We start from the raw sequence: 15333 nt of genomic DNA on the forward strand, positions 1-15333 counted from the left end.
CCACTGGAAATACGATTTACTTACAAGCAAAAGTCCTGCATTTAAAAATCTACTTAAGTAGAAGTACAAAAGTATCCACATATTCTTGAAGTACTGAAATTAAAAGTACAAAATATGCAGAATGGCCCATATTATATTTTGGATTATAATTTCTTTTGCAGTAAGTGTTGCAGCTGGCAAATTTTATCTAAACCTATAATATTACATCATATTTCATTTGTTGATAATTTTTTGTATTAATCTGAATCTGAATCTGACTAGTGGAGTAAACAGTACAGTATTTGCCTCTGATATGTAGTGGAGTAGGGGTATAAAGTAGTAGAAAATGGAAGTACTCAAAGTATAAGTATCTCAAAATTGTACTTGAGTAAAGGTACATAAATCAGCTTTTCTCCTGCATGGGAATATCAGTAAAATGTTACCTTTTGCACATATTGAGGATCTAGTTGCATACAGGGAAGGAGCATTCCCATTGTAGTACATTTCTAAGTGGGATGGTGATCATCGTGACAGCTCATTATTCAAGGCCTTTTGCACCTACACAATCAGAGCTGAATTTACTGCAAGGAAAAAAAACATATTGAAGACCCATTTCAGACTATGCAAAAAGAGAAAACCAGAAATGATTGGTGCTTGCGCAGAGTGGGGAGGGACAAAGCCTTCTACACAGAGGGTCACAAGACAATAGATGCATGAGTCAGGGCTATTCAGGTCTCCATTGCTAGAGCTATACAGTACTTTAGCTTCATGGCAAAAATAGCCCTCTGAATAGAGGCGTTCCCCCTAACCACTGACAATAGTCACACTTTTAATTAACAGACAGCGTGTGCAGAGAGGCTGACCTGCTGCAGAGATGTCAGTATGTAGCCGGGGATATTAAGAGGACAACAATCTCCTCCCAGTGGTCCTATCAGGTGGTGGAAAGCGGTTGGGAGGGAAAAGTGTGTCAAAATGAAGGACTGACTGGAAGACTGGAGAATAGTGTGGGGTGTGACAGAGTGGCCTGAGGGTTTGTGTTAAATTGACCGAAGTTAAAGGGTGCAGTTTGCAAATGTGATAAAATGTGCAGAAAGCATAAACATGCAGATCTACACTCCATTGAACTGATGTTAGAGTCCCTTCAGCTCCACAGTCTACAGCAGAACAATAGTTTTGTTTTTTCAATGACACTGAGGTTTTGCTGCTGTCTTTTTCAGAGTAGTTGGCAATCAGCAGAACTGAAACATTTTTAGAGCCAAGTGCACACTGGACTGGACGAGACACAAAACATGACAAAGTAAAGCTTTCATGTCATACAGGGAGGGGCCATTAAAAGTAGGTGAGATATAAGAGATACTGGATTAATGGCTTATCCCGGAGCTTCTGCGCTGCACTGACAAGTAATACAATCACTGCAAACGATGCTGCTACAAAGCCAGCGCTATCCATCATCTGACTCGAGTGAGGGTTACATCAATGTAGGCCAACAAATCTGGCCTGACCTGGATGTAACATCAAACCTGAGGAGACTGAGAAAGGAGAGAAAGGGCTGCTCAGAGCTGCATAACAGACTGGTCAGGGTCCAGGGGCACATAACTTCCACTGAGAAATTAGAGCAAACAAGAACGTTTATGCGCTTCTGACCTGATACATATAGACACTCATCCTCTTGTTCAAACACAGGGACCTGTGAATCCAACAAAGGCATGAAAATTGGTTAACAATGGGACGAAAATGGACTAATGAGTGCAAATTAGGGCAGAGTAGTTATTGTAGGTATCTCTCTCGCAGTTTAAGCAGGGAAGTGTTACTACCCACACAATATAGACTATATGTCATGAATACCAGCAGAAAGCATGCTATATGTAATAGGTAGATACTGAGGTTGAGTACACACTGTGTACTGTATGTATACACACATATATACTGCACTACAATAATATTTATAGACATATGAGATATATCTAAATGTAATGTATTATTGAACATGAGTCATTTTTAAATATTTTGTCATACACACAACAGCCTATAGTATTAGACTTCACAGTATAAGACAACAGCATTTATGTGATTAAAAGGTAGTTGTGAGGTTGAAGCCAGATCACTTCATTATTAAGGCCATGGCTGGTAAAATGTCAAATTAGTTGCTTATGTTTTGCATGAGCACCAACACACAAGTAAATCAAGTCACAACCACCCACTGCCAGTCATAGGTTGTCATAATAAAATCAGAGGAAGTTTTAGAGCAGTTGTTAACATGAAATGTTTCAAACTAACATTGTTAACCAGGTTTCAAATTGCCTGTACAGTAGTAAGCCTAGGCTCTGCAGACAGAACATAGTGACATTAGGAGCAGGAGCTGTGCATCAGTGGCAATGGACCTCCACTCTTTCTATTTGTCTCCATGTAATGGACAGCACAGTTAACCCGTCCGGCAATAAGATATTATTATCTCTGGTGCTCATTATCAGTAGCACACAACCTACAACAACTGTTTCCTGAAGCAAGCCTGATGAAAGTAAGAGGTGAAAGCTGAAAGCCTAAATCTGATTGGACCAATGATTGGGGGGGCTTGTTTAAGCGTGCTGAGTCAGGAACTCTCCCATCGATGGCACAGCTCCTTTTAGGCCGCAGCTTCAGGCAGATTCTTTGCTGTAACTGCTATCTGACTGCAAAGCAGAGAGGAATACAGTCCTTGAACTTTAGCAGGCATGCGAAAAGGTACGGGGGAAACACTGGCCTTAAGATAAGTTGTGAATGGTATTACTATCAGCTTTTTTTTTTTATTCCACATAAATCCAAAGGAAAGCAGCAAGAGTTCAGGTGTTCCCCTACAAAAAAGTGCAAGGCTTCTTGTCCTTGAAAGGGTTTTCTGAAGTGGGAATGCCCATGAACGGCGGGTCATTCTTAGCATGTTCTCCACAGTAATCAGGTCTGATGAAGCCTTTGACGCCTGCAAAAAAATCTGTCCACACGCTAATCTACCTTGACATACAGAAGTCTGAATAACTGATTATAAAAGCACCTTTATCCTCTCGATGCTGGCCTCTATCCTCAGCTGCTGCACCATCCGCCTGGCCTGAGCTATGCTACTGGAGCTCTGCATTTTTGATGACAAGGCAGCCTTTGGACAGCTGTACACAAACCTTGATTGGAACAAAATACACTTACTGTACATGCATTAATTAGTGTGGAGATGCAGTTGGTATTTGCACAGAGGAAACCAACAAAGCCACAGTGTAATACATCTATTTAAATGACTCCTGGCAACAAGATGTTCCTGTAGGATTAATTAAGCACAAAGGCCATGCTGCTGAGAATACCACTGCCTTCAAAGTCAAAATAATTTAATCCTTTTAGAAACTAACGCCCTGTCATATGTTGATCTGGAGCGGAGCGTCTTGCTTGCCCTGCATTTTTCCAGGATATTTGTGCTTCTTCCATAGAAGTAAGTAGTCTGCATAGTTAAATGGTTTCTTCCACTTAGTCCAGTTATGAACGACATAGATCAAAGACTTGTAGCTGCGTTGTAGTTGTTAAAATAGTGTAGTGATGTAATGCAATGATGCGATGTGACAATCGAGAGTCTGCACAGGGTGTTTATTTTAAAAAGTGGCGGTGCGAATGCAAACAGAAAAAAAAACCTTAAGGTAGCTATATAGTTCTAGAGGGATCTCACCAGTGGGCAGTTCCTCTCAGGAAGTCCCCAGAACAGTTTTGTCCCAAAATGCCTAATCAATCAATCAATCAATCAATCAATCAATCAATCAATCAATCAATCAATCAATCAATCAATCAAATGTAGCACTTTCTAATTAAAAGAACACATAAATAACACACAACAGCAAAACAATTGGCAGTAGCGGAGGGACTCCGTAGGGAGTTGGGTTGGGAACCGGAGGGTTGCTGGTACAAGTCCCCATACGGACCAAAGTATGGTGGTGGACTGGTAGCTGGAGAGGTGCCAGTTCACCTCCTGGACACTGCCAAAGTGCTCTTGAGCAAGGCACCGAACCCCCAACTGCTCGGTGTGACTTTCCATGGGCAGCCGCCTCACTCTGACATTTCTCCATTAGTGCATGTATAGGTACTGAGCATGTGTGTGTAATTCAGGCCTGTGTGTAATACCAACAGAGTGAAAAATTGTAATTTCCCCTTGCGGTATTAATAAAGTATAAATTATTATTATTAGTATTATTATTATTATTAATAAACAGCATTAAAACAATATAAAACCAGCAACATAAAACAATAAGTTAAAAGGTTTGTTTCTGAAGGACGCAGAAAGGATGGTGTGCTATGGTTGGCTATAATATAATGAGTAGAGGTGGGTTTTCAATCTAGATTTAAAAATGTCAACTGAGTGAGCTTCTTTAAAGTGGACATATTATGCATTTTCGTATTTTCTGTCACATCTACAATGTTATAATGTTAGATTTTCATGTTAAACGTGGCCAAATAACGTATTTAAGAGAAACCCCCGTGAGCTATAACGTTCAGCTTCCCAACTGAACACTCCGGTTTTTTCTACTCTCGGCTAAGTGTTGCGCAACTCTAAGCAGGCCTGCTATGATTGGTCGTCTGCTCCAGGTAGGCAGGACTGGTCTGTTTTTTTAACTACGCTACTGCGGTGGTGTTAACATTGTCGCAAAATGTCTCCTTGGCTGCCAGAATTCTGCCCAATTCTGGGTCACATTACTCCAAAACATTCCCAGTTATGTGGTATTTGGTTAAAAAGCCTTTATCTGCGATAGAAAGTGCTGCTATATTCTATTATGGCGCTTACTCACTGCTAGTACTAGCTCTACTCAGCTCTGCTCGACTCAACTCGGCCGCGGTGCCCCATCCTCCATTTTCCATTGCAGAGTACCGCCTCATGCGTGAGGCGAGCGTGGCTGGTCGTCATAGCGACGCCGCAGGAAACTGCTGTGACCAAACGCAACACATCCAGAACGTCGAAGGTGTGTTGTTTTTTCTGATGATTCTCAGCATGTGGCTGTTTGCCACAGCCAGAAGACACATTTTGTTTCAAAAGAAGCTGGAGGCAACAAAAAAAACACTGCTGGCTAAACTATTTAAAAAGCAATGGTGACGCAGTGATTAGTGACGATTCTCTCTGACCAATCAGTAGTCTGCAGGTTTTCACGTCACCTTTTGGTATGGCCTCAGCTCGCTTGGAACCTCGATGGAGGTGATACTTAAAAAAGTACCTGTTGGCAGGTACCAGGGACTTTTTTTCATAACGGAAAACCAAAAAAGGCAAGTAGAGTCGAGGCGAGTCGAGCAGGTACCTTGTAATGGAAAAACGCCATTAGTGTCCACTGTTAACTATAGTAGCTACATGCTAACAGCAGTACAAGTTGTCATCTTGGCTGCCAATTTGTTAAATTCTCTCCAATTTTGGGTCACATTCCTGCTGAAACATGTCCAATTGGGTAATGTTTGGTTCAGAAGCCTTTATCTGCGATGTTTGACGGTGTGTGGTGACGGTACTGGGTGGGAGAGATCAGAGGGATAGTTCACATTCTTTAGATTTTAACTTTCACTTAGGCTACGTTCACACCGCAAGTCTTAATGCTTAATTTTTGTTTGGCTGTTCACATTACCTTTTAAAATGTGGCCTATATCAGATTCCGGTGTGAACTGTTTGCGGTTTTGAACTGACCCGCATGCACAAAAGAACAATAACAATGACATCAGACGCAGCACGCTGTTGCACTAAAGTTAGGGAGGTTATGGAGGAAGTAAGCATTTTCGCTTTTATTTCAAAATGTTTGTGTAATGGCAGCCGTAACAATAATGAGCAGGTGCTGAAGAGGAGAAGAATGAAGCGCTCTTCACCTTCCTTTGACACTGCAGCCATGTTCTCCTGTGTCCCCGTTCTTCCATTTCGTTTGCTATTTTTTCAAAAACGGAGCGGTTACAGTATTATCCTTCTAGTTTTGATTGAATTGAAGTATCTTCCCATACACTAATTAGGTCTAACACCTCACTCTCCAGCCATTGACTCCATCACTGTCCTCCATTTTGTAGGCCTAGTCAAGTTTTAATTTAATGTGCATAATTGTGACAAATGTCGATGTAGCTTGACGTAAAAGTCGCATCAAATCCGCCTTGGTTGTTCACACTGCGGCCGCATTGAAAAAAATCTGACCTGGGTCTGATTCAGGACCACATATGGAAGTGGTCTAAATCTGATTTGAAAAAATCCGATCTGGGCAAGATTTGAGTGTTCACACTACTTTTGAAGAAGTCTGATCTAGTCACTTGACCCCAAAAAAAATAAGATTTGGGCCACTTTTGCCTGCAGTCTGAACTAGAGCTTAGATCGGCCCAAAAAATCAAGCCCGAACCTACCCGAGCCCGAGCACGTTGTGTCCGAGCCCGGCCCGGCCCGACACATTAACTGTAATTATGAGCCCGAGCCCGATTTAAACCCGACAATTTTTTAATACGTGGGCCGTTATAACTGACGTTCTCAACTACAATTCAGAGTTGTTTGAACTGCAGAAATCTGTTTAGAATAATACAACAAGGACGAAGCCTGTAAACTGCTGTTTGTTTAGAATGGAACGGATCGCAAGTGGATCCGAGTGAAGGAAATCCTGCCCTTAGTTTGGCAGAAATGGCTGCAGAATCCAAGGTGGGGATCCGAGTGAAGAAACGTAAAAAAAAAAAAGAAACAATGATGAACAACATATTGTTGTCACTGCCCACGACTTGTTTAAACTGCTTCCATACCTCCGACTTTCCTCCACACTTGCTCAAAGTTAATTCTCCTGTTTTTCTTTTTTTCTTTACATCTTCAAGCTCCCGGTGTGATGCGTGCGAGAGGAGGAGACTATGACACGTGCTGCATTTTGTAACTGCAGCCTAACTTTTGTACACATTTGTTACTTTTATATAGCCTATATATATATATATATATATTTATAATATTTCTGATTATGGCATAGCTATCTCCCCACCCAAATAGGATAATAAGGTAATGGATAAAAAAAAAAAAAATAAATAAAATTGCTTGATCAAGGGTCCGGCCCAGGTGTGGTCCGGCCCGGGCCCGGCCCGGCCCGAGGATGTGGTGGAAAATCACGGCCCGAGCCCGACCCGAGGTCCGGTTGGGCTCGGGTCGGGCTCGGGCTTGGGCCAAGAATCTAAACTCTAGTCTGAACGTAGCCTTACCGTTTTAAAGCAACACTAAAGCACTTTTCCCACTTCGGTCGCCCTACAGGTTGGAAGCGGAATTGTCCATTACCGCTGTCGTAATGTCTCATTATGTCTCATTTGAACTACAGATCCACTACCCGATCCAAGACTATATGGCTGCACCCTGGAGCCTTCTGTGTCATGCCCTCTCATCTCATGCCCGTCCCTGAGCTTCTACCTTTCAAAGTAAAAGCTTGCGTCTGGTCCGCTATGTCTCCTTCCTACTTTGGTGTTTTGGGTGTTTTTTAACGGCAATCATACAAATGAATAAAATACTTCACGAAATATCTGTCTATAAAATAAATGCAGACTATCATGCTAATGAATAAAATACTTTGTCCGTCTATAAAATAAATGCAGACTATAGGCAAACTAAAAATCCATTCATTCTATGGCTGCAACCTGGAGCCTCCCGTCTCATGCCCTCTCGCCTTGCTGATAAGCAATTGTATTTGCAGAAATTTCCCAGTAAGTGTGAAAATGATATAGAATATAAAAATAAAAAGGAGTCTTGGAAAGAGTGTAACGTGTTTATTTTTTTATTCTTGTGTGTGCAGATCCTCGTTATCCCTCCTCAGGAAATCCTGCCCTTAGTTTGGCAGAAATGGCTGCAGAATCCAAGGTGGGGATCTTCAGAATATATCCCCCGCAGCTCACCCCGTAACCTGTGGGTATAGAACAAAAGCATACTCACGTTTCGTTATCATACAGTGTTTAGATTTGTTTTGTTTCAGACTTTTTTTGTGAAAAAGTGGCAACTCAAACAGCCATCCAGTTTCAAAGCACATTATACAGTATAAATACCCGGCATGCAGCTCTTGTATGGACAAAAGCACTGGGAGCAGTTCATCACTGAGTACATTGTCCAGAATTCTTTTTTGTATTTGGTGGAGAACCTGCTCCAATTAGTCACACCTGTATTACACAATTTTAGGATTATCAAATTGAACACTATGCTTCATGTGTTAAATATGCTGAAACTTTTAAAGTTGGCAATCATCAAAGCATCATTTTTTACTTACTGTCAAGCCACAGAAAGTGAGCTCTTTCCCGGAAGTTTTCATCAGTGACTATGTCTCTGAAGGAGAAACAGACTATGGCCAAGGTCATCAGTGCCTTATCACCATCCTGGAGGACCACCTCAAGCAATATGTCTTCGAGACAACATCTTGTAATCTGCAAAGCATATCGTATGTCAAAATAACTTCTATAGTATTTTGTTTTAAGCTTTTTAAGTTCAGAAACATTTATGTTATTTTATGTCTCATGTTATGGTAGTTTCTTTCTGACCTCCAGAATCCTCATTTCCTTGGTCAGGTCAACAGTTTCCTGAATGAACACATTTAACACTTATTTTGAGAATTCATTATGTAGACAGTTTGTAGTATTTTGCCAGTAGTTATGTATACAAGGAATCAAGTTTACTTCATTCACACTAACCGACTGTTCAGGAGGGATTGTCCTGGTCCTCTTTGCCTCCTCCTTGCTATTATCTGTACAGAGACAACAATTATTTAATCATCACAGAGTGCAAAGAATAAATATTTAAAAGTCAGTACAAAGTATGCATATGAAGTGGGAGGTTTGGATCCAAGATTAATCAAATCATATGATTATGTATCTAACAATGTGGCCCATAAACCAGCTTCAAGTCAAATATTACAAGTCTACGCTGTTTTTACAACATTTTTAAAAGCAAGAAGCAACCTAATTCTGATCATAATTTTATATCATTTTAGACCTCACTGTTAGCTGACTATCTTCTTGTGATATGTTTTGACTAGCATTCTACAATCTTCAATGTTGCAAGTTATTTGAGTAAAAATTGTTACTTGAGTAGGCTACAATATGCTAAAGAAAACGAATTGCGGTTTATGTACAATGTCAATTACTCACCTCTGAGAGCAAAACTGTTCCTAACAGTCTCTAGGTTGGCTATTGCTAACGTTAGCTAGCTTGTCAAGGTGGGGGACAGATAAAAACTGAGGCCAGGAAAATTGGTAAAAGTAGATCAGCTGGTAGCCCTACTGTATACCACTATAGGCCTACTTAGTAAAGTCACATGAAATTGTGACATTGATCCAGCCACTTTTTCAGTTCTGCCATGCTTTTAGTCGAAATAAAAGATAATGCAGACTGACTTCAAATAACTGACTTCAGGCTAACTTCTAGCTACATTTAGCTACAACTCAGTAAAGTATGCATGTTTAGTAACTTGGAGTAAGGCAACACAATGTTCAACTGCTTAAGAAACTTGGTTATGTATTGTTCATTTACTACCAATGCTTAAACAGGTCTTACCTTTGGGAAAACAGCAGTCCTGAAATGTGTGGCAGATGATTGATGTAACGTCCATGTGCCGCAAAATAGCTGAACGTGTAAGGTGATTAAAACCAAAGACCTCCCAATAAGTAAAAGTTATCAATTTTCTGCAACTTTGACTTTCCTTATAAAACCCAATTACATTCTACTCAGTGATTCAAAGTTGATTTTATTCAAACAAAACTGATTAAATGCAATTAATAAATAATTAAAATTTGTTGAATTCAGCTCAATGTGATTTCAAACTGCACATAGTCTTTTATTATGTAAAGGTTACTATTGGTTTTTTTATTAAATATTAATTAACCTCAGTCTCAGCTTTTACAGTGCAGAAGGGTGAATACAGGTGCAGCAGCCATGGGCAGTTTTTTTAACATTAAAGCATGTAAACATTTTCTAGTACAAACACAAAATACAAGTAAACACCTGAAAATGCTATATAATAGTTGCCCTTTAACATGTAGTGGGAGGCCATTCCAAAGATGAGGGGCACGGTAGGAGAATGCTCTATAACCAAATGATTTTTTTTTACTAGGAGAATGACCTGCAACTGCAGGTAAAACACAAATTGCTATGGTACATTCAGTGAGTCGATAAGGGGACATAGTTCTGAGTTAACCAAAGATTTAAGGACTTTTGCCAAGAGGCAAAGCTTAACTACTGAAAGGTAGCTGTTGACATCACTGACATCAACGTCCTTATGTAATGGTACCATGGCAGTTTTCCATATAATATGTATATATAAACTTAAATCTACAGCCTTGCTAGCAGTTCTGTGAGGTATTTTGACACAGTGGTGCTTTGAGCTGAATGCTAACATCAGCATGCTAACAACTTCACAATGACCATTCTAACATGCTGATGTTTAGCAGATAATGTTTGCCATTGTCACCAATTTAGTTAAATGTGTTAGTATGCTAATATTTGTTAATTAGCACAAAAAGACAAAGTACATCTGATGTAAGGCTGATAGAATAGTTTGTAGGTCATAAACCAAAGTATTGGACTAATACAAATTTTGATGATGAATGATGGCGTAAGATGAAAAAAGTTACCATCATCACCAAATGATTCATCCTATAGGGGGCATTTTGTGCCAATCTTAGTAATTTTACAGGCTAAGTGAAAACCTTGAGCAGCTGGCTAGAGGAAAGTGAGGGAATGTCTTTACAAAATGTTATGGTAATCTTTTTAAAATTTGAGTCTTGATCAAAACGGTTGACCAGCTGACAGACTGGCATCACCATCCTTGGAATCATGCCCCTAGATATACCACTAAAACTTATCAAAGCTGCATCATAGGTTGCAGCACATAGTTTAATGAATGACCAGCTTTTTCCACAATATTGCAGACATTATAAGAAGTGAAGTTACTAAAATGTTACTGCACAAACAAAGCTGTGCAACTTCCCAGAAGTGACAGTTGACTGTCTGGAATTGACTCAATGTGCGTAAAAGCTGTGGCCCAACCTAACGGACTCCTGTTTCACAATTCCCACTTCCAGGACAGAATGGTTTTCTTTTACTGGCTCATTACGTCATTCCCTGAACTACTTGAAAGACAGGCTGCACCGTTGCAATTTTCTACCTTTCACTCTGGCCAAAGGGGGCAGCTGCTTTTGGACCCTGAAGTTTTCTATAAAAAATAATAAAAAAAACATCTTAAAAAAACATCATGTGTTCAATTCATAGTAGAACACTGTACATGCTGTTGAGAAATAAATGAGAATTTCTCTGTGTACCCAACAATATTTTAGCATTGATAACTTGCAGCTTTTGTTGCTGGAACAAATGAAAAAACACAGCAGAAAGTGGCTCTGTAATATTTGACATGTGGTGTGGTAATTGTTTGCTCTGTGCTTTGGTGCAGGATATTACAAAGGCGGGGGGACATGATGAAACGGAAGGCAGATGAAACATGGACTACAGAAGGGAGACAAGACCATGCATCCCTCTAATCCCCCCACCCACTCCCTTCCGCTTCCTACACAGGAAGCAGTATCGCCAGTTACGCTCTAAAGTATAAATGATTAAATATGTGGAAGCTTTAAAAATAGAAGCTACACACACGGTCCAGTAGCCAAAGAAACAGAAAGCATAGCTGCAGAGTGACTATTCAAGCCTTTCTAAAAAAACACAAAATTAAAACACCTCAATTGCACTTTTTGTAACAGTCAGACTATACAAGCTGATTTCATAGTTTTAGCTTTCTTGACCTGTGCACAAATTCCACTTAACACTCCATGTCGTGGCTCTCTTATCAACACAGCTGTAGTATTTAAGCCCTCAGCTGTACGAGCAAAGCATGAGTGGACACAGGAAAAGGGAGAGCTGCGTCACATATGGTCTGTTCCTCACCAACCAACATCTGCAGGGACTCTGTGTGACGCCAGCGGCTACTATAAAGCTCTATATGTTTCAAATGTGCTGTAAAAGATGTTAACAAAGCTTTTCTGTGTAACTGCTCCATTGTTGTGTATGAGGTTGTATTATTGCCTTGAAAGTGGCAGTAATGTAGACAAGTAACCTGACAGCATTTGATCATAGCTGATATATACTCCACTGTTATGGTTTGAACAGTGCAAAGATGAAAATTAAAGATACAATTGTATTACATTGAATCACTTTCTTTGATCTGTCTTTCTTTTGAACTATTCTCCATCTTGTCTCATTGTTTGCTTATACATTAATACTGTGTTGCATTTAGCCCAAGAAAAATGTAGTCACAATGCAATGTGAGCAAAGTCTTGTACATTTATACTATACCTGTCCTTCTGTAACAGGATGATAAAAGTTGCAGTAAAACAAACTTTCTCCTCATGGCTTTGAGCAAGTATAGCCTATTAACATTATTTTCAGGTTGTCGTAATTATGCACATATATATAAATATATATATTGGTTCATTCCCCTGGTGTGGACACACACCACACTCTGCTGTGCAGCTCATTTGAAGGAGCAGCCTGATCAAGTGAGGTCCTAAGCCTCAAATGTGCTGAATTTTAAATAATCCTGTTTCCGGGCAGTGTGGTGGGCAGCTTTACAGTAAACCTGCTGGTTCTGAGGAATTATAGCATTATAACAGTAGATTTTAGCCTTTGCTGTATAATAAAACATTACAAATGAAAGGAATAGTGCAATACTTTGGCAAACTACTTTGGCTCATTCGCTGTCTTGCTGAGAGGAAGAGGAGATTAATACCATGCCTGTACGCCAAATGTTGAAGCTATAGCCAGCAGCCAGTTAGCTTAGTTTAGCATTAAGACTGGAAGCCAGGAAAAACAGCTAGCCTGGGTCTGCCAAAGAGGAAAGACGTCTGCCTACCAACAGCTCTAAAGCTCACTAATTAACACATTATATCTCATTTGTTAAATCCCCCAAAAAACAAAAAAAAAGTTATGAGTCTGGCTTGCTGTTTTCCCAGTTATCAATCTACAAAGCTAAGCTAACTGTCTCCTGGATGTAGCGAACAGACATGGTGGAGATTTTGATTTATTGCTGAAACCACCACTGCAATAGTCTGTATCCACAACATTCCACTTCTGGGATTGCTCCGTTACCTTCCGCTTTCTTTGTGTTGTAATTTTAAACTCCGGTGGATTTATGAGGACTATGGTTAACTGCTCCTCAGCTCTCTGCAGGGTAAATCCAGACAGCAATCTGTCTAATCTGAGTTTTCTGTTGCATGACTAAAACTACTTTTGAAGTACACACAGGGGCGCCATATAGGCAGGAAAAGTTAGGACAATTTCAAGGGCCCATGACTGACAGGGGCCCCAAAAAATAGATAAAAACTAATATAAAATTATTAAACCATCATCATTCAGTATATATATTTCAAATATAATAATAAAATTAATGATCTCTTTGTTTTTACTTGTTTTTGGCAGTAAAAGTTAAATATCCCCATTGACCAAAAAGTAAACATCCATATTGACCGACCACCCCCCTGTATCTGCATGAAATGGTTTGGTCCTGTCTTAGCGCACTCACTCTGTGAGTGTTTAGTTGCAGTCAGTAGATGCACCAGAACTACAGTGACCACAATGTTGCCAAGTAACGTTAAATCAAAATCTGGTTTTCAAAAAAGGAAAGAGAGAAAAGAGAGAGAGGAAAGACAAATTTAAGGGTGTCAAACTGTAACCCAGTTTTTCACCAAGAAAGGTGGGTAGCCTATAGTCTGTGTGTGGTATTAACCTGTTGGCCTAATGTCCATAGAGGGTTTTCACGACGTGTCATCAGACCAGCGTTCGCCATATTGGAGGTACTCCGCATCACTACAAAGCACAGGCACTGAAGTAGATCCCGAACGGCATCAAGGAAAATGGTTAATTATTGCCGTGTTTTAGGTTGTACCAATAGGTCAGACCGAGAAAAACATTTGGAATATTATCGACTTCCAAAAGTTATTAAAAACCAGGGAGAGGAATGCCAGAAGTTATCAGAGGAAAGGAGGCGCTTATGGTTGGCAAAGCTCAACCAGGATCTACGAGGGAAAAATCTGTCTTGTCCGGTCTTTGAAATGAAAAAAAACAAAACGATTGAAAGTCACTTGGCTACACCTTGAGTATCGCAATGATATCATACAGTTAAGGTTAGGTTGATTAAAGACATTATTGCATTACTTACTTTGGCCTTCACAACACAACGGTCGTTAATGATGTTGGTACTGCGTCTCCCTCTCCCATTCACACACCATCTGGTTATAGGCCTCCAAACTTTTGTAGGATTTAAGGTTTTCCGCTGTGTATGGGCTCAGCGAGAAAACCAGGTAGTTGACTATATCGGGATATGCAACTGAAGGAAGAATCACCAGGACGCCATGGATCCAAGAAGAGGGAGCCAACTTGTAGGGATCTGCACCGCCAGTAAACTGTAATTTCTCAAAATATTGCGCCTTTTTTGTGTGGTCCAAGTCCTTCCATGCCTTTACATTGGACGCGTTTTGATGAGCTTTTCTGTTGTTTAGACATAAAGTATTAAAGTATCCAAAGTGCACAATACTACATCATTACTACTCCATTCAGTTGTTTACACCGAGTGCCTCCAATATGGCCGCGCATCCAGGTTACCGCCCAGAACGTGACGCCGGTGAAAACCCTCTATAGTGAAATAAGCTAGCTAGCTACAGACTAGTGTTAGCCTACATTTAATCACCATTTAATCAGTGCAGGGAAATGTTTAGCAAGATATTCATATTAAATCATTGTCCCTGCCCCTTTTAGCAGACTTAACAACAGATGAGTCGGCAGCACCCCAGTCTCCCCCTAACTGTGCCCCTCCCTGTCCCAGTGAAGAAGGTGAGCAACATTGTGTTCAATGACATGCCAGTTTGCATCATTGCAGGGAGTCTGTGGGGATTTCTCTGTCTCTCTTGCTCTTTTTACCATTACAAAAAAGAAAATGAAATATTTATTAATGACAGAAATTCAAACACATTAATAACAATTATTTTCTCACATAATGATCATTATGAAATAAAATAAAAAAACAACAACCTACTGTCTGTACTGGATGCTGGACAGTTGGAAACAGTGAGTATAGCTTACCTGAGCCTGCATGTAAGATACAGACAATATTAAAATAATCCAGTTTGATACGTTCATTTAGATTGAATTATGGAATGACATCTATAGATACAGACTTTATTATTCCCATCATGAAGGGCAATTTATTTGAGAAGCTTGCACACACACACACACACACACAAACACAAAAAAAATCTATCGTATCTAATGTATGTAATCAAGTGGTGGTGATACAGAACTGTAGGTAATTTGGGTCAATGTTCTGCTGTTTCATTGTTTTGAGAGGATGATGTTAATTTA

The 15333-nt window shown here is 40.0% G+C and overlaps 1 protein-coding gene and 1 long non-coding RNA gene across 2 annotated transcripts; both read right to left on the bottom strand.

The window, feature by feature from the left end:
• Nucleotides 1–1961: 1961 nt before the first annotated feature.
• si:dkey-44g17.6 (guanine nucleotide-binding protein G(I)/G(S)/G(O) subunit gamma-12) lies at nt 1962–3332 on the bottom strand. The gene is given in 3 exon segments (XM_036007661.1): nt 1962–2908; nt 2911–2932; nt 3005–3332. Coding segments are annotated over 3 exon segments (273 nt in total). The 5' UTR covers nt 3158–3332; the 3' UTR covers nt 1962–2810.
• Nucleotides 2427–13356, bottom strand: LOC116063515. Its single transcript, XR_004108291.1, has 3 exons — nt 13218–13356; nt 9337–9339; nt 2427–2439 (listed from the first exon to the last, which is right to left on the bottom strand). It is a non-coding gene; the product is annotated as an uncharacterized LOC116063515 (long non-coding RNA).
• Nucleotides 13357–15333: the final 1977 nt, after the last annotated feature.

This window comes from Sander lucioperca, chromosome 11 (assembly GCF_008315115.2).
Source record: "Sander lucioperca isolate FBNREF2018 chromosome 11, SLUC_FBN_1.2, whole genome shotgun sequence".
Lineage (NCBI taxonomy): Eukaryota > Metazoa > Chordata > Actinopteri > Perciformes > Percidae > Sander > Sander lucioperca.